This window comes from Solenopsis invicta, chromosome 3 (assembly GCF_016802725.1).
Source record: "Solenopsis invicta isolate M01_SB chromosome 3, UNIL_Sinv_3.0, whole genome shotgun sequence".
Lineage (NCBI taxonomy): Eukaryota > Metazoa > Arthropoda > Insecta > Hymenoptera > Formicidae > Solenopsis > Solenopsis invicta.
In genome coordinates, this window is record NC_052666.1 from 25,556,526 (window position 1) to 25,575,857 (window position 19,332).

The following is a 19,332-nucleotide window of genomic DNA, read 5'->3' on the forward strand; positions in this document are numbered from 1 at the left end:
GCTCAGTTTTTCTACCTCGCGAGTGAGCGCACACGTCGGCCGCCAAAGCCACCACTTAAAACCCCGGGTAAAATGCTGCTGGCGAGTCACGACAATAAAAATAATCATCCTGGAAGCGAGTAAAGATCATAGAACCTCTGGACCCTCTGTGCGACGCATATTCGTTATCTTTCTCAAAAACAATCCCGCGCTCGCGAACAAATCTTTGATGTTTATCAACATTAAAAAAGCAAAACTGGAATTTCGACAGGATATTTTCGTACGTTATCCGTTGCATAAAGCGAAACACGAAAAAAAATTTCTTTTGGTCTATTGTGGAAATCGATGCTTTATTTTTATTTTTGAAATCACTGTTTTTTTTGGTCATAATTCGCAACGCTGACTGTAGATATTAGCAGCGGGGTTTTACATAATATTCATGTTGCAACGAAGTTCTTTTATTCGTTTAACTCACATGAAACTTTTAATTTTTACGATAAATATTTATAACGTTTACATATCGATTATAAACCTATCAACAAGTTTACAATCAAATCTTTTTGCTCCATTTTTCTTGTATATATAAAACGTATTTTTTAATTATTAGAAGAATCATATTTGCGCTTTCTATATAAAAGTGGACAAATGTAATTTATCAGAATGCAGAGAGAATTGCGTACTATTCAATAAACAGAGATTCTAAATTATATTTGGTCTTGTACGGCTGAAAAATCGTACATGAATAATTCGTGTGCTCTCGAATTTTTAACTTTATTGCTGTATTTGCCATTAATTATCGTTATTGCGCGATTAATTGCCGACAGTGTAGTTGAATGTGCAAGTCTGCAGCAAAGAACACGGACGAAATTTTACAATGGTTTGGCCGCATTGTTAACAGCGCGCCGTATTGTTAACGAGCGTGTACCTACGATATAATATGCACGTTCACGCCCCGAAAATGCCGCGAGGTGCTCGACGCAGTTTAGCATAATTGTTATTTAACACTCGCCACTATTACCGCTGAGCGTCGCGCTTACTGTTGAAATGCATACAAAGAAGTAACCTCGATCATTTGCAGCGATGTTACGACGTTGTTTGAAGTGAATCCGAATAGTTTAACGTCGCTTTTATTTACCTCAATCGTATTCCTACTATTTAAACTATTTAAAGTAAGCATTTGCGCGGTAAAGTAGAATGATAATGCTTTAATCGTGTTATTTGCTGAATGATTACATATACAATAATTTGAATAAAATAAATCATCGCTCACAATATTAAATATTTTTAAAAAAGTTAAACTATTTAAAGACAAAATATTATAGAGAAAAAAGATATTTTTAAAGGAGATTATTAAGTTAAAAGTTCTGAAGTTTTTGGAATCTTTATGCGATAGAAAAAAATTGAAAGTTTATTAAAATTTAGATTATTGACGTTTAAAGGAGTCACATAGTGATTTAATTCTTATATACGTAAATTTTATAATTCCTGAGATTATATTCTCGGGTATTACGCGTAGTAAATGTGTTTCTCTATTTATTTCTTAAAATTCACATTTCTCGTGTACGTTTTTATATGTGCGACAAGATTAGACTAATATAATCCGTTAGCTTAAGATCGAGCTACCTGCACCAAGAGTTTCTCTTGAAAATTCACGGTTGTTCGTTCCATTTTCTGTTTAACATCCAATGGCGCAATGCATAATTTAATTTTGCATAATTACGATTTAGCGTTCCCTTCATACTCGTACATGCTTTCGTTCACTCTTTCACGGCGATACGGCTGCACTTTGTTAAACGTAAATCGATGCTAATGCGAGTCTTGCATTTCTTATGTTAATCTTGGATTTAAAAATATAGAACGTTAATTTCTAAACTTTTTATAGAATATGTAATCCTGAAAATCTAAGCAAAAAGAATCAAGAATGTGGAAAAGTATAGAAATCTTTTTTCTCTTTTCAAATCGAGAAACGGCCAGCGGTCACGGCAAGATCTTAATGCTGAAAATAATGCTTTTCGTATGATTTTTAAATACTTTTTTTTCCTAATTTTTTGCGCGTAATTTTTGGTTTCAAATACAGCTCTTTAATTGATTCACAATGAGAAAAAGGACTTTGCTAATTCAACAAATGCCCAGTATTCGTAACGAATATTTGTACATATAGTGACAACAAAATAACATTTGCAAATTTTGTTAAATTAACAAAGTCTTTTCTCTCAGTGCAGAACAGTAAAGTATCACAGAATTAAATTGACAATCAATTTAATGGTATTGATGCTAACAAGCGTCGTTAACATCCTTGTCCTCGGAAAATATAAAGATTTTTTTCTCTTATATCTTCTGCTTCTGTCGTCCATAAAAATATTATTTGAGTATCTTCGAGTTTCCACTTTGCACGGATCGTTTCATATTTGTGAATATGTATAAAAATGCATACAAAAATATATTGCATACAGCGTATGGTACCGTCGAACGAAGGAAGGAAAAGTTTGCACGTTTACGATATCCGATACGTCTAAGCGACGACCAACACTTTCTTCTCGAGATAGTAGTCAGACGGATATAAAATCAAGTGAAAAATAAAATTTGACGACTGGATTTTCGGAAGTGTAGAAAATATTTTTTCTAACATATATAACAGAGATTATCACATAATATATAGTATTGCATGCATGATGCGTTGTATGTGTGTATGTTTGATTATAATAAATATACGTACAATAAAATTGCAGAATACTCGTTGAATTAAAATTTAAATATTTCCATTTATTAAAATTTAATGATTTTTTTATTGAGTTTTCGAAATATTAATTCAGAGAAAGTAATTTTTAGATGATGACAACAAGTCCTCAAAATAAAGCAGATAATTTATTTGTTCAAATTAATTAAAAATATGAGAAAAAAATTTTTTGCTGCACATTAATTTTATAAAGCGTTGAATATTTCGTAATACAACATTCGATGTTTAGTTTTTGCGGCGGTTTAGTTTTCGTAGTTTTCGTGTTTGCATCGAAGTCGCTTTGTTTATTATTCGTGTGGCGACTCGAGTGCGGGCAGGCAGTTCCATGTGCCATCGTATTAGTCCTCGTAACGCGACAAGTACCAGGGGAAAACGCAATTATTTCCCTGTGTACAATTAACGATTATCAGCCTACGCAATTGATTCACTCTCACGATTAACGATTCGTGAGCGTATCGAGGCGGTGGCTATTTATCCAAGCAGCTATTCGATGCAATTTATTCATTCGAAGTAAAGCGATAAGAGATGGGAAATATAAATTATTGTTTCATTGCGATATTTACGAGCGATTTCCAGTACAATTTATGTATTCGAAATGTATGGCGCGTACAACAGTGAACTCTTATTGTGTATTTTCAGATGATCAATCGTGTTTTATTCAGTCATTATTCGAGTTTATCAATTGCACTCTATCAGAATATTATTTTTAAATTTTTTGTTATTAACGCAATTTATGGACTAATAATCATTAATTGTTACAGAGAGAATGATCGATCGTACGCGTACGGAGATAGGTTTTAATAGTTACGCAGAGTACTATTACAATTAATCTCGCATTTTAATGTTTGTATCGTAAAATATAACTGCGATGTTTGTATTAAATTAGTGATTTGTTAACATTTTTTATTGAAATTTATTTTTGTAGATATCGAGCGAGTCGTTTCGTTTAATTATATACTTTGTTTTCTATTTTTTTTTTGTCATTGTAATGTAATAAAGCGTTTGATTAAAGGGAGTATCGTACAAAGTGTGATCATCATATTCTGATAATTAGCGCGATCGTAATTAACTGTTTTTCGAAAGTAAATGTGTGTTTTATGAAAGAGTAAAGCGAGAGAATAAGAGGAAAAAAGGGAGAAAAGAAAGAGATACAATGGCGGAACATGATATGAGTAGCTAATAGCATTATTCATTGTTTATTACTTGAATTATTTATATTAAATTATTTTTATCAAATTCTTGTAAAGTTTATATTAAAGACAAAGGTTTTTTTACAATTATTTTATTATTTATGCATAATACTTTTTTTTATCAATATTATTTTTTTTGAGCGCTAAAGAAATAATCGTACGAGCAGTCGATTTATTAGTTCATTATAATCAATCAATTTTTAGCGTATCATAAAATGGGAAATTTTAGTATATTCTCTATTTATTTATTAAAAGAGATAAATGGTTTTTACCATTTTAGTATTATTACAAGCATGTTTTTTTTCAATATAATTTTTTAAACTACTCACGATTTAAGCCGAAATGTAATAAAACATACAGTGATTTCTATTTTTGACGGTCGGAACAACGATCGATTATCGAGATTTAAAATCCATTTTATTTTTGTATTCATTTTGATGTTGCCTAGCAAATTAATTATTTAAGATAAATGATTTTACACTTAAAAGCATTAGAGTTTTATCTCTTGAGACCAAGAACAATTTGCTACCAGCTTGTTTAAAGATAAGGATAATTATATTAATCTGTGATCTCGATCTAGAGATGGAATTGACCGGCGCGCACGAACTTCATTAACTTCATACATAATCGGGAAGCACGTGACTACTACAAATCAGCTGATCAGCCGAGCGTATAGCATAGTAGCGTACACATCACATGTGTGCATCATTCATAATGATGCGCGCGCGCTGGATTTTTTGAAGACTATATCTCAATGAAATATTGACGTAACGATATGCGACTAATCGTCCGCATTTCCAGATGCTTATATTTAATGCATATGCGCGTATCATGTCCTTTCACGGATATATCATGACGTTGGTAAGAGGGCTTAACTGGAGCTTATCCTAAAGGAGAAAAGCTAAATACCCAAGAAGAGCACGATTTGATCTTGAGGATCGACACCAACCGGCACCTTTAACTCTTCATGTGTCTCTACCGTATGGACTCACTTCTAGCATTTCTCATGAATAGCAGTTAACCAGTCGACTGTATTAGACATGATTTATGCATGGAGACAAGAGGTTAGAACAATTCTCAATGGTTAAACTCTTGTCGCGTCTATTTATTATAATACAGTTTGGTGCCTAACAATGAGTCACAGTAACTAAGTCAAATTGGCGTTAAAAACGCATTAAAAAATATTAGGCATTCTATTCCGATTGATCTTGTTATCAATTTCGAATCCACGTTAATCGTTTTTTGACCTCATTTTTTGCGTTATCTCAAAAAAAAAAACAGATACGATATGTTCGTGGAGGACATTACATTAATAACAATATAAAAATATTAAATATAAGTATGACATTACGTTTGATTTCTTACATGTATATGCCGATTTTTTATGAAGATAAAAGCTAATAAAATTAACAATTTTTCTAATGCTTGTGAAAGTCTTAAAAAAGAACGCGACACAAAACAGAATTACTCTTTCAACGTACAGTAATTTAAATTTTATGCGGAGAATTTTTTACATATCCATAATTCTGGCGATTCATAAATCTATAATGAAGCGCGGCTATATCACTTTGTATTTCCTAGCTTTATATAACATTTATCTTACGAGCATAATATCATATTTTTTCATTCTTTTTGTGGAGAGATTTATTTTTATTGAACATCGCGTGTAAATTGTATGTTTTAAAAACGTATTTGCAATTTTGAATGATACTAAAATCTGCTAAAGCAATCTAACTTTGTCGTTAAATTGATAATATTTTCAACGATGTGTTGCTCATTATTTTTTGAAATAAAGCGGCTTACAAAATATTACATTTTTATATTTTTACACATTAATAAGTAAATCATTTTGAATCATCTGCTACAATTCTATCAAAATTTATATTTTTTGCTGTGCAATGCCTGCATGTTTATAATAACCAAACATTTATAAACAAAATTTGCTATTTTAAATTTCAAGTAAAACTTTTAAATATTGTTTTATTTAATCAGAAATAATATTTGACGACATAATAAAATTGTATTTAGATAGTATTTTAATGTTTTATTAAAAACACTAAAATTTTGTTGTCCGATTATTAATATTTACGTAATGTTGAGCTTTATACGTTAATTAAAACAATTTCTATATAGCTTTTACTGAAAATGTAGCCTCAGGCCATTTTCACGATGGCCATAAAACATGTTCTGGATAAGTTGAGCTTTTAAAAGCGATATGAAAGGGATACGTAGTGACTTGTCTCTCGATAATTTGGGAAGCTGAATTGAAGTCTGTAAAATAACGAATTACATCGCCTTGACGTAGCTGTAAAAATTCTCACAGGAGCGGAGCTCCTATGTAAGAAATGTCTAATCTCGCGCAGCTTTCACAGACCGTCGTATATCTTCTTCAACGTTCAATTTTCTCAACGGCTAATAGCGGGAAAGGGACGCGTATCGACCACGTATCAATCTTATTTAACGATAGCGCACTATACGATGCGTGCATTATAATACGACATTATAATGCAATTCGATGCGGCACGTGACAACGAAGATAACTATGTTAAAGGCTAATTATCTATTCGAGATTCTTAGATCTAGCTTTTAATTAACAAAAGCGCGTGTTATCTACGAAGAATCTTGATACAGTTCGAATCACGTTAATTAGCTGAATATTTTATATCGTCGAGAACGGCAAAGGTGTATAACTGTACGTGCGTTCATATCGATCGATAAACCGAGGCTTTGATGCTTAAAATTTCATGAAGAATGTAACGTGCCACTCTAGCGATGAAATGTATCCATTTCACAAAAAAAATCTGTTGAAGCGTTCAAAAAAAGCCTGCTAGTTCTTTATGAATTCTTGAACACTTGAGGGAGGAATGTCAAAAAATATAACATGGACAAATTCTAATTCCTTTAATACTTTAACACGACTCCAAATTTCAAAAAATTTTCGTTCCTCATTTACAGAAAAGAAAAAAAATTTAACAAAATTTATTTAACCTACTAAATGTGTAAAAAAAATTTTCATTTGATTAGATTAAATAATAGAGACGATTGCGTTTGTTTTCGGATAATAAGTTATGTATGCAAAACCGTTGGGTAAAATTTTTCAACCTCGAAATATGATACTGGACAAAACGGAAATTAACGTTACAGAATGCCACAAGTTATGAACAGTAATTAAACAAGATTAATGCTTGGCACAATTAAACCAACTATCAGATTATATACCTATCGTTAATCTTACAAATGTAATTACACGAATTGACTCAAAGCGATTTGCAATTTGTGTAAAATCTCTTCAAGGTCCTTGATTATTCTTTTATCTCTCTAATTGGTTAAAATTCAATAGACATATAGAAATTTAATTGCAAAACGCATTAATATCCATTATATTGTCATTATCAGCTTTATGTAATTATTTTTATTTTATTGTATATTTTATTATTTGAAAAAAATTTATACTTGAGATATTGTATATATAATACAAAAATTTTTACAGAAAAATCGCTTATGAGCTGCGTTACACTACGAGTGTTATTGCGTCATGCAAAATACTGATGATTGTAACTCTGCTCGTAGCTTCTTTAAACAGAAACGTATGACGTTCGTATAAATTATTTCTAATCAATTCCCTCAAATCGTGAGTATAGATGTGTAATCAACTAATGCAAGACGTAAGCTCGCTTGGGAGACGAGAGACGACATCGTAATCACGTTAATGCACGAAAGTTCACACCATAAAAGTTCGATAATGCAAATGACGTGTTGTGTGAAAAAAAAATCCTGAGAAGCTTTGCCGGTCGAAAACGCTTTCGCGAATTTCCCCGAGGGCGACACACTCACTTTCTCAAATTATAAAATTCATTGGTACTTGGTAGTTCACTTATCAGTACGAATCAATAACCTTATGTAAAGTTTTTGTATTTGCGCGCGTGTCCATTTTTAGCGTGTGAATTTAGAATGAAATAATTTGATGCAGCGCATGTATCTTTGTTATTAAGATATTCGAATTTTAATTTTCAATATTTTTTAACCATGTATATAATTTTTTTTATAAAATAGACATATAAAATGTCGTGAACATATTTTACATCTACGAATGCCGATTTCACTTAAAAAAATATATACATATAAATTATAACATAATATTGTGAAAATAGATTTGAAAATTCATAACTTTATTTTTTCTCAAGAAATTGATTGAAATGCGTAAAAAATCATTTCAAGAAATTTTTTGAGAGAAAAATGCAGATGCAATTGTAAAATGGAAAATATAAATATACAATTAGCATATTTTATATTTTTGAAACGCGTTTTTTTGAACGAAGTTATCAATTTATAAAATTCTGGGCTACGTGACTTTTTTCCTTGTTTTTGGAAACTATATACGATCGGGCGATAAACGAGCTATTCGAATTTTATACGGTAATTCTATCTGGTCTGCACATATTCCGCATGAATATAAATGTTGCTCTTTTACAACCGGCTATTTATTCAACTTTATAAAACACTTGTGTCGAACGTAGAACGTATTTCTTTTACTCCTTTCACATCTCATTTATTTCAGTACGAAGCTACGTGTGTCTTACACGGAATTGATTTAAAAGCGAACGTTAGTTTTAATCGTTTTTTGACAATTAATCTTCTTGCATTTCAAAACCTGCGAATACACTTTTCATGTGTTTTTCAGAAGGCATAAACTCATATAAAATGTGACGGCCTTGATATTGGCGTCATAGGAGTTGCATAGCTCCATCGTAAGTTTCATCATAAATTCTCTACCCATTGAATAAGTTATCTAACATTCATTGAATAAGTTATATTTTTAAAACTAGTTTATAAATTTTAGCTAGATGATTTTCCCCGATATACTTCCGTATATATCCATTTCGTACGATGATTTAACTTTATATAGTTCTCAATGGCTCATAAACCTGAACGTAAATACATTGTTCCCACGATCTGCTGTTTAGCATAGTATATACATGAGCACAAGTAATACGGTCTGCATGGGGTGCGCGCAGGCGGCTTTTAAATAAAATTTTCCGTACCACCTACCTGAGTTAGGTTGGCCATTGCTGTTAGGTCGTGCGGAAGGTGCTCCGTCTCGGGCTTCCACCTCCAGGGCGTAAGCACCCTGCTTCTCGCGATCGAACATTACTTTCGTGAAGATCTCGCCGGTTTCCCTGTTGATCTCGAAGTAATCCTTGCCCTCGTTCCTGTCGCTGTTTACCACGTAATATGTGACCTAGATAAATAACGTCAAATTTATTGACTCCACCTACGTGTCTCGCATGCGTAATTAACTGACAAAAATGTCATAATTCCGCTGAATATTGCATTATTAGCGAAGAAAGAGAATGAATTTATTTACATTTAATAGAATAATACTACGTCTCGTGATTCTTTAATTTAAAATTTTGTTACATTTTTGCGTAAAATATGAAACTACAGATGTAATAAATCGTATTAGAGTTATAACAATATTACATTACTATATAATATTTTATTCGCTACTGTATTTCCTTTTCTATACTAATATGTTTTATATTAATAATAATTCTTTTTTCCCTATAGTTACTAAAAGTTTTAAAAATCTTTCTAAAGCTTGTATAATAAATTGATTATAACTGGCTTTAACATATCTTTTATAAAGCGATTTAAGTCATCCGGATTAAATTTCAGTTCTTGCACAGTATATTGCGAACGTATGACCTATTCTACAATCCAAGTCGCTTCACCTTTATTCGCGGAAACTTTCTATTTTGTATTAAAATGCATGTATGTATGTAAAGTACGCGAAATGCATAAAAATGCCATCGTCCGCGCTGTATAATGGCGCCGAGAGCACGAAACTTTGAGATGATCGCGAAAGAAAATTTGAATGAATTTCTCACTACGAGACTTCACTCGGACAAGTTGTGAACGCGTCGGCACTTTGTGCCACTTCCACTTTTACCTTAATGAAACGGCAAACAATGTTACTGTAACCCGAACAGAAAGGTGCAATTTTATGTAACGACGGGATGGTTTTCTTTCAACGTACCCTTCTTTGTAATCCCTCAATTAACAGACGAAACGGAAAAACTTGATTAAGTCGATGTTAACAGTGTTCTTGTTACATAGTCCATTCAGCAGATCCCAAAATACATTGCGTAGCACACTTTCGCGTTGGATCTTGTGTAAATCTTCTTCTACATTTTACATCGTGCGATTACCATTTCCTAGTTATTACATTAGCATTCAGATTTCAGACGGAATTGACGGAATTATATGTTTTCTTTTCAAAATTATAATGTTTTTTTGATCGAATTCACAGACGTTTCTCAGTCTGTCTTTGTCTCGCGTATGATAAAATGTAGTACGTGAGACAAAGGCAGAATCTTGAGATCTAAGAGATGTGTATGAATTCGTATCTTAGACTAGCTTTCATTATGAGTATGAGAAATTTATATGTTTACGACCGAATTTTATCTTCTCCATTATTTACTAGCAAGTTTTGCAATTTTTGCATCTTTTTGCTCTTACGACATTCTTTATTTGCTAACACGATTGCCAATAACGGTGTGCATGCAAGAAGGAAGGAACGGAGAAAAGACGATATCGAGTTTGCAGCAACGCGATTACCGCGCTCGACTACATGTCGGATTCACGTTCGTCCTTTTGTCTCGGCCATTGTGCGTATTTCCGTTCCGCAGTCTCTACCGTCCGTTCACACTACGTACAAAATAGAATGTGCATATTTGACAAATCCTTCGCGCGCTTCCTCGTAACTAGTACAATTTACAATTGCACATATCTCATTTAATCGGCAAATTTCCATCCGGAAATTCCACAATATTTCACAGTTGCTCCACTCACGTTTACTGCTAAAGTAAAATTTTTCTTTTATTTTCCGGCAGTGCGCGTCACTTTTCTGTTGCTTGGCTATATAAGAGCAATTTTCATTTTTTGTTCAACGAAGAAAAAAGATATAAAAAAAATGTTCATTAGCTCATCGATTTAAAAAATCAGAAAGATTTTTTTCTTAATAAAAACTTGAAAATTGCAAGAAAAATTCCATCTCAACTTTTAAATCGCAAGATATTATATTACAATAATTTATTTGCAAATTCAAAGACCATTTACAGTACTGCGGTCTGTCTCTCCCAGAAACCAGCAGCTGGTTTGAGGAATATTCAGCACGTTTGCATCCACGTAATCAATGGTTGTATCGGCATTACAAAATGTATTTGGTAGCATAGCAACCCGGTTTCCGTGTAAAACGAAGAATGATAATCACGTGATTAAATGTCGGCGCGATATACATTCGCATTGCTGGTATCCGTTAATGCGATCATACGTGATAAATTCAACGCCACTCAAACGCGCTCGTCGGAATTGCGTTACTCCGTTACAGAGTTTATAACGTTCCGCCAACAGCGGCAGTGCATTTCTGCACGAAACATTAAAGTTTCGACGCGACATTCCAAGTTATGGCTACGCGTTTAAGTACCCTGTAACCACCCTTATTCCCCAATTCCCGGCTGCTCTTCGTCTCTCCTCAATCAGGACTTTGACGATTGAGCTGCCTTAAGTCCTACTCAAGCGCAATAGCGCAATATCAAACGTGTTCTTCTCGTTTCTTTTGTGCTTCGTCGCAATTCTCCTACGATCGATTACTCGGAATCGCATCTCTAAAGAAATGGGAAAACCTATGTCGAGTGTAATGCCTCTTCTCGAATGTCTTATTATTAATAATGATGTTGTTAATAAAATTAATCTTCAAAATTGAAGTATTTTATACGCGCATTTATTCTCACATATTTTAAATTAAAATCATTATAAATGCCGTAATATCTATTTACTAAACCAAATATAATAAAACAAAGAAATTTAGGTCGTTTAGTATAAAATATCGCTAAGATTTTTTACTCAAGTGAATACAACTTTCGACTGCATATTTTTATGCAAAAACTGATACCAAAAGATTTTATATTATATGATTTTTGTATGCTTCTCACAGTGTTTATATTTTAAGATTTGTTTTTTTTGTGATGAAAAGACGTCACATAGAAAGAATTTAGAACAAGCACGTTGTTTCTTAAATTGACCATTATCAAAATTAATTGAATGCTGTCTCAAAATACGTCTGTTTGTCTAACTACGCCATAACACGCGATATTGATTTACCTGATTATTTGGGAATGTCCCGTCCTTGTCGATTGCGTTCACTTGGGTGACTTTGCTGCCTACCGGTTCACCCTCGAGTACGGTTTCCTGTTCTCGTTCGGTGAACAGCGGTATCTCGTCGTTAACATCCTCCAGCATGATGTACACGGTTGCCTCGGAAGCCAGCTGTTGGGCTCCATTATTCTGGTAGGATTAAGTTGACCGCGATTACAAAACGATTATGCATCGTGTATTTCTTGATGCCGACTCTTTGTCTTTAATCCCGTGTAAAATTACAAATGCAGTTACATTTACTTGAAGCTACTCTTAAATTATGTGGCATTCAGCATTTTAATACAGTAATATAGAATTTACTACTTGATTACATCAATCTTTATTTCTTTATAATAATTTATATCTAATATTTAATGCTGAATACGCTAGACTTTAACTTTGACGCACTTATTTATTTGGCGTTAAAAGTTAGCATTTTATTGTCTGTGCAACAGAATATTATTGTATTAAAATTTTATTCTTATCAATCGTTGTAATGTGCGATTCGATTCTTATTTTTATCCATTGAAGTGAGATGCTTTTTTTTACATTTTTTTCTAAAAAAATATTTTAATTATGTGAAAGTTTTATCTACTTGCAAAAACGCGTTGTGCATAGAAAAAGAAAAAAAACGAATCGTACCTCCACTCGTATGGTAAGATTGTATTCTTTTATGCTCTCGTAGTCCAGCGGATGATTAACCTTAATATCGGCCCAAGTTGTCGACATTTCGGCGCGTTGCTGAAGGTAAAACGTATGAAACTTGTTCGTCTGCGCCGTGGAACCCGGCATTAAGTGGTAAAAGACCGTTGGATTATTGTCGATTCCAGAGCTGTCGACACACACAAAGGGGCGTATTACAAAGGCGCGCACCGGCTGCCCGGGAGCGCCGAGACAACTTAACGAAACGGAAACGGAAAACGGAAAAACAGAAACGAGAACGGAAATTTCCTAAGGTAGAAAAGAGAAAGAGAGAAGGACTCGTATATATACATATTGATATTTTGAAGTTGGAACAACCGATATATATCTTTACGTGACTCGGAAATAAAAAGGCAATTGTTACACATGTTATGTAATGTTTGTCCTACTATTTCCGATTCATAAAACGATACTGGTTGCTCTAATTCCAAGATACGGATATACGGGATGCTATCCGCCATATAACTGATCGCTATTCCCGTTGCCGATGCTATCCGCATTTAGATCGTACATTAAACGTTAAATAAAAAATATATAAAATTTGATTTTTTTTTTAGATAAAAAGTTGCATTTAATGTTATCGTATTGAAAATATAGTCGTATTCTGAAAATACAGCTCTAAATACATAATTGGATGCGGATTTGTTTGCAGAAAAAATGGTATTTACATAAATTTTTTACAACTTTTAAACAAAAGCTAATTTAATCTACTATATATGATGATGTAAATATGTATCTTAATATATTTAAACATACAAATCCATTGCGTTATATTTATTTGAACTTTGAATCTTAACTTTAGCTTATTGTTAAGTATCCATACTCCTTGTTTTTAATTATTTATAATATAAATATACATTTACTATGAACAATAAAATAATGCAAGTTATAAACACACATATAACACATTTTTTTTTAAATAATATTCAACACTGAAATAATATTCTTAATTTATATACTTCATTTTTTGGCTTTTATTAGTCCTAATAAACTTTATTGTAAGTAATGGTAATATTGTTTAATTGTTGAAATATTTCATATATGATTCAAGATTGTAGTAAATCAAATTCGATTAAACGTTTTGTTGAGGAAAAAAAATCCATTTTAATTGATTCAAAGACAAAAGGAATAGCGGTTGTTTCGGGATATCCTGTACATATGTATATTGAAAATAGGTCACTGATATAATAAGAGGAAAATATTTTGAAATAAAAAGATCGTCATGCGATGTGTCGCATACGCGTTCATTCACGCGCGAGCGTATGCGTACACGACTAGAGAAGAAAAAGAGAGAGAGAGAGAAAGAGATAAGTAAACGAATTAAACGTTCGATCGTCGTTATGGAAAAAAGAGACTCCTTCGCTGGAGCATGTTAATACATCTAGGGTAAAACGAGAGATAATAGTTCGACAATGGCATCTCACTGATCTCTATACATTAAACGTACGCGGCAGCAGAGCTCATCAACCGTATCTTTTTCTCATTATCTTCGACAACGCTCGGTGCAACGATCGCGACCGGTATAATCTCGGTGATTACAGAATCTCCGAACGGTGTTGTGCAAAAGTGGGTTAATCCGCGAAATAAAAAGGAAGAAAAAGGAGTTGTACACACAACTGGGCCAGCAACATGAAACTCCGCATTTCAAACTTAATTTACTGAAAACTACTCTGCTTACAATGAGTTAATCCGCTTTTTCATAACACCGTTTTCCTCTATGCTGCAGACGCGCGAAGCCGATCTCTTCGTTGCGATACTTAAAACACATAAAGATTATTATACACGTCTCCCAATTTCTTTTTATATCGGAAGTTAAATAGGTATTGAAACTATACCGGTCAAAATCAGTCTAACGCGACGTATAGTGATCAGTGGTGATTTTACCTAACGCGCCGCACGTCTTTGCTTCCCGTCGTCGCCCGTTCCTTTTTTTTGTTTCCCTTCCGTTTCTCTATTCGGTGCGCTTGGACACACAACTGCGCGTGTGTACAATTGTAAGTTATATTATATATGCGCGTGTTAACAAGAGCTCTTACCGAGAAGTGACCATAACCCTAGGCAAAGTTCACGCAGTCAAAAGGCACATATTTGCTGTTCTAGCTACATTCCCGTTCGCTCGCGCGGGCCAATTACTATCCACGACTGTTATCATTGTTAATTCGATGGCAGAAGTGTTGCAACCCTATTGCGTGTGCTGTATGTTAAAATGAACGAGTTCGAATGCGGAGTCGAGAATGAGCGATTTGTTGATCGGACTGTTATGTTTCAATGACGTATTATTAGTTGCTAATGTGGTTTGCAGATTATATTGCATTCCTGAACAACGGTAACGTATTCCAAGTTTATCTCACTATTGAAACTTATTAATGTTAGGTAAGATTAGGATTAAATACACTTCGAAACATGTTTCATTGCTCTTTTCTATAGTTCTTTAAAATCTAAAAAGCGATATTTGTTATTAAAAAAATAAGAAAGTTCTGCAGGAAAACGATATGATAAAAGAAGAATTAGTTTTATTACTTAAAGATTATATTGTATCATTACTGCATTCTCCACGGAATTTCTTCGGTAATTTAATTTGTTACAATTAGAAAATACACTGATAGTAAATGGCGTGTATTGTAAAAATTAGTATTGTTAATACGTTGAATAAAATTGGAAATTAATTTCAATTATGATGAAGATGAACTAAAATTGGCGTATCCTGTAAAATACTCGTTAACTGCAAAATTTGTTTAAAATCTAATTAGTGTGCATAATTAATTAACAAATACGTAAATTAAAATTAACTTTTGTTTAAATTACTTATCGTTCAATGCAGATATTGACATTTTTCTTTTAGTATAACCATTCAATATGTTATAGTGATTTATTATATAAATAAACAATTTAATAAAATAACGCTAAAATCGCTAATTAACGGAGCCAATCGATAAACAGCGCGTAGATGTTTATGCAATAAAATATTTTATTTTAAAATTTGATAAATCATTGAAATTGTTTCTATATGAGAGTTTATATCATGTAAAATATTAATTAATATTATAATTAAATACCGAATGAAAGAAACAGTGTAAACTTTTACCTTTGAAATCTCGCTCGAGCAATTATTGCACTCCAAGGCAATGAATATTATGCAGAATTCATTAATAACAATTAGCTTTTATTTACTAATTTATGATTCGCATAATTGCGCATAGCTCGTTCAAAATTAATTATTTTAATTATTCGTAAGCGCCAAATTTCTAATCTATTTGACAATAAGTTAAATTATTTGCCTTGCCAATAAGTTCATCATATAGGAATAACGATATTAAACCGAATAAATCGGAAATCAATATAAATTTTTTATAATCTTACTTGGCTATTGCTGACTCAGTATGTGATACAAATTTTTAATTTAATCTTTATTATTCGTATAGATTAAATGTCCAAATCTTCTCGTAAACGTGAATTGCTTTTAATTTATTTTAATTAAATGCATTTCTACTGGGATTGTCTCAAGGATAGCTTTCTTAATTAATTCCTGAGAAACCATAACAGTCTGATTCAATATAATCATTCTCATGTCCGAGCTCATCTCATTGATCGAACGAACCGCAGGGCTGTATTACATGCGTGTTCGATCATCCGCTCGTCCGATGTATACCGTCTATACACGCGTTTGCGCGTGTGTGTTTGCACGTATGTGTTTGCGTGTGTGTGTGTATATATGTATGTATGATGCGTGCGTTTCCTTGTCCCGCGCGTATGAACGTTGTACCGCGTTTACATACACATGGCTGTAGACAGCCGTCGTGTCATCCGTTAGACGTCCACGAAATGTTCATCGATCCGAAAGGAACCCGCTCTGTCTCCTGAGAGGGATTTCTCCCTGGTTCAAAGGGCGCACGATCGAAATTGACAGCGTCATTTGTCAATTCAATGGACACGACATCGATTCTTCCACAGAATGTCCCAGAACCGCCGGTCAATTTTAATAATTCATTAGCCACTTTTGAGAATTGTTTATATCTACTTAGAATATCCGAAAAAGAGGAGTGATTTTTAGATATAAAATAAAAAATAGGAAAACGTTTTTAAGCAATTAGACATAAGGAGTTTTTAAAATTAACTAGTATTATTTTTATGTAATTTTAAAAGATCTTTTCTTTTCTAGATTTTAGAAGTTTAACTGCTAAAGCGCTTAATATTGCATTTTAATAAGTGCCGCAAATGATAGTTTCCCGCAGAATTTCCAGGAAAGCTTTAAATTTGTAAGGTAATCTATTATTAAAATTGTGGTTGGTTCTGAAATAGAATATATATAAGAGTCGCGCAGATAGAAATAAGGAAGAAAAATAAAATCTTATTGAACTGTTTTAGAGAGAGTTTTTCCTTAGCGAAATTTTCATTGGAAGCGATTTTGTCTATTATAAATTTTTAATCTTAAATATTGCATTTTTAAGTGAATTTTCTTGAAGTTAGGTAAAAAAAAATCGAATTTTGTTATTTATTCGTGTTCTTTACAGAAGCTTATTTTAAAACTGTAAAAATCTTCACTAGACCTTTTAATTTATTAAATAATATAATCTTGAAAAATGTATTCTTATCACAATTTTTATACAGAGTGAACAAAAAATATTGGACCAGTAAAATATCTCGAAAACCAGACATTAAAAAAAATATTGTATAGAAAAGTAATATGATCTGGAAGAGAACAAATAATGGTAAAATTAATTTTCAAAAGAATTAATTTTTTATGATCATATCAAAATTATTTTTTAAAATAAAATTATGATAATTTATTTATATAATGTAACTCCTCTAATTATTCTGCATGAAAGTATTAAGATAGAGTTATCGAAAAATTAATAATTTACAAGATTTTTTATACTTTATTCGACATATTCGGCATAAAATATAAAATATAAAATATCTTGTAAACTATTTCTCGATAACTCTACCTTAATATTTTTACGTATATGCAGAGTGATTAAAGATATACATATTATGTGAAATTTATATATTACATAAAAATATTACATAAAATCATATAATTCCAATGTTTTATTTTCAAGATTTTACCGGTGCGATACTTTTTTCATTCTGTATAAAAGTGATTCCCACCCTTCCCATATGTAACCCTGTATATATAGAATCTTGAATTGAACGCGTTATTTAATGGCTGCTCGTAAAAGTCAAAGTTCGCTCTCGCAGACTACCACTTTTATTACATATGATTTACAGTATGGTATTAAAATGCCAATATAAATGTCAACTGTAAAATCATTGCCTTTTACAGGAAGATTATTGCGAACGTAGTAGTACTAGAAGGTACTAAAACGAGAACAAATCTTAAAGATTTATCTGTACTTTACATCTTGTAACATGTGCCTTGAAGAGATTTTGAATGGAAATGAAATCGCGTACTTTTATTACGGAGTCAGTAGTCTTATTACATAATATAAAGTCACGAAAACTAGATAAGACAATACAAGATAACGTAATAATAATTTTAATACGATAATGTTAATATCGCAATCTACCTTTGTTAGTTAACGAGTTGTATTCTCTGCAATTACCTCAATTATCCAATACCAAACGAGATAATTTCCATTAAATCAGATAATAGGTAGATAGCAAGCTCGTGAAAATTAAATCAAACGCATCGTTAAATACACGCGATCTTCGATGCAGATACAAATCCCGGATTTGAAGAGTTAAATGCAGCGAACGTCTCCAGCTATTGTACATCACGCTTAACGAGATCTTTGAAAGATTTAATCTTCTGGCATCGCCCCGGCAGCGTTGTTAGCGGAACAAGCTCGTTTGTGAATACGCGAGGATCTGTTAAGTGCTCATGTTACGCCCGGAGCTCAATCATTTACGCGGCGCCGTGTTACATTTTAAACATCGTCGCGTTTAAGTTCGCCGGAACCTAGATATTGCGAAACGTGCACTATCTCTCCCGTTCTTGTCGTTTAACTTCGAACGGAAAGCGAGTTTCAGTATTAAAATGTCATTTCCTGCGAATTCTTAAAACGTCATCCGGATCTTAAGTCACGTTTGTCTCCGGAGCGAAATGTATCTTCCGAACGCGCTTCGAGAACGATTTTATATTCGGATTTACTAGAAATTACGTCAGGACAAAGATTTTGTTGAAAAATCTGGAGGAGATGGTCTCGCGCGCGGACACGTTTCGAACAACTTTATTTAAATACGTGAAAGTATGTCCGAATTGCGGGAAATAGCACTTTCATGTATAGACGGAAGGATTTTCCGTGAAAAATGTTGGCATCTTTTTTCTGGAGATGATAAAACTGGCGTGGCTCGACATATTTTACGATTAATCCCGATAGCATCTGTTTTTTACGTCGGTCGTATTTTTTCTGGTCTAACATAGAAATCGAGCGACGTTATCTCTTTCATTGCGATAGCAACCAGTAAACGAAGTTTTTATGCTGTATAAATCAAATTTGTTTAAACATTTTTATCTTTTGTGTGTTAATGTTGAACGACAATTGAATTATTGACGAACAAAAAATA

General features: G+C 32.7%; 1 protein-coding gene across 1 annotated transcript in view; it reads right to left on the reverse strand.

The window, feature by feature from the left end:
- Positions 1-12,781: 12,781 nt before the first annotated feature.
- Positions 12,782-19,332, reverse strand: part of LOC105197263 (neural-cadherin) — a 71,748-nt gene continuing 65,197 nt past the window's right edge. Inside the window, exon 11 of the mRNA XM_039447283.1 lies at positions 12,782-12,934. Within this exon, the coding sequence (XP_039303217.1) occupies positions 12,917-12,934 (18 nt within the window). The 3' untranslated portion in view covers positions 12,782-12,916. The remainder of the gene's footprint in view (positions 12,935-19,332) is intronic.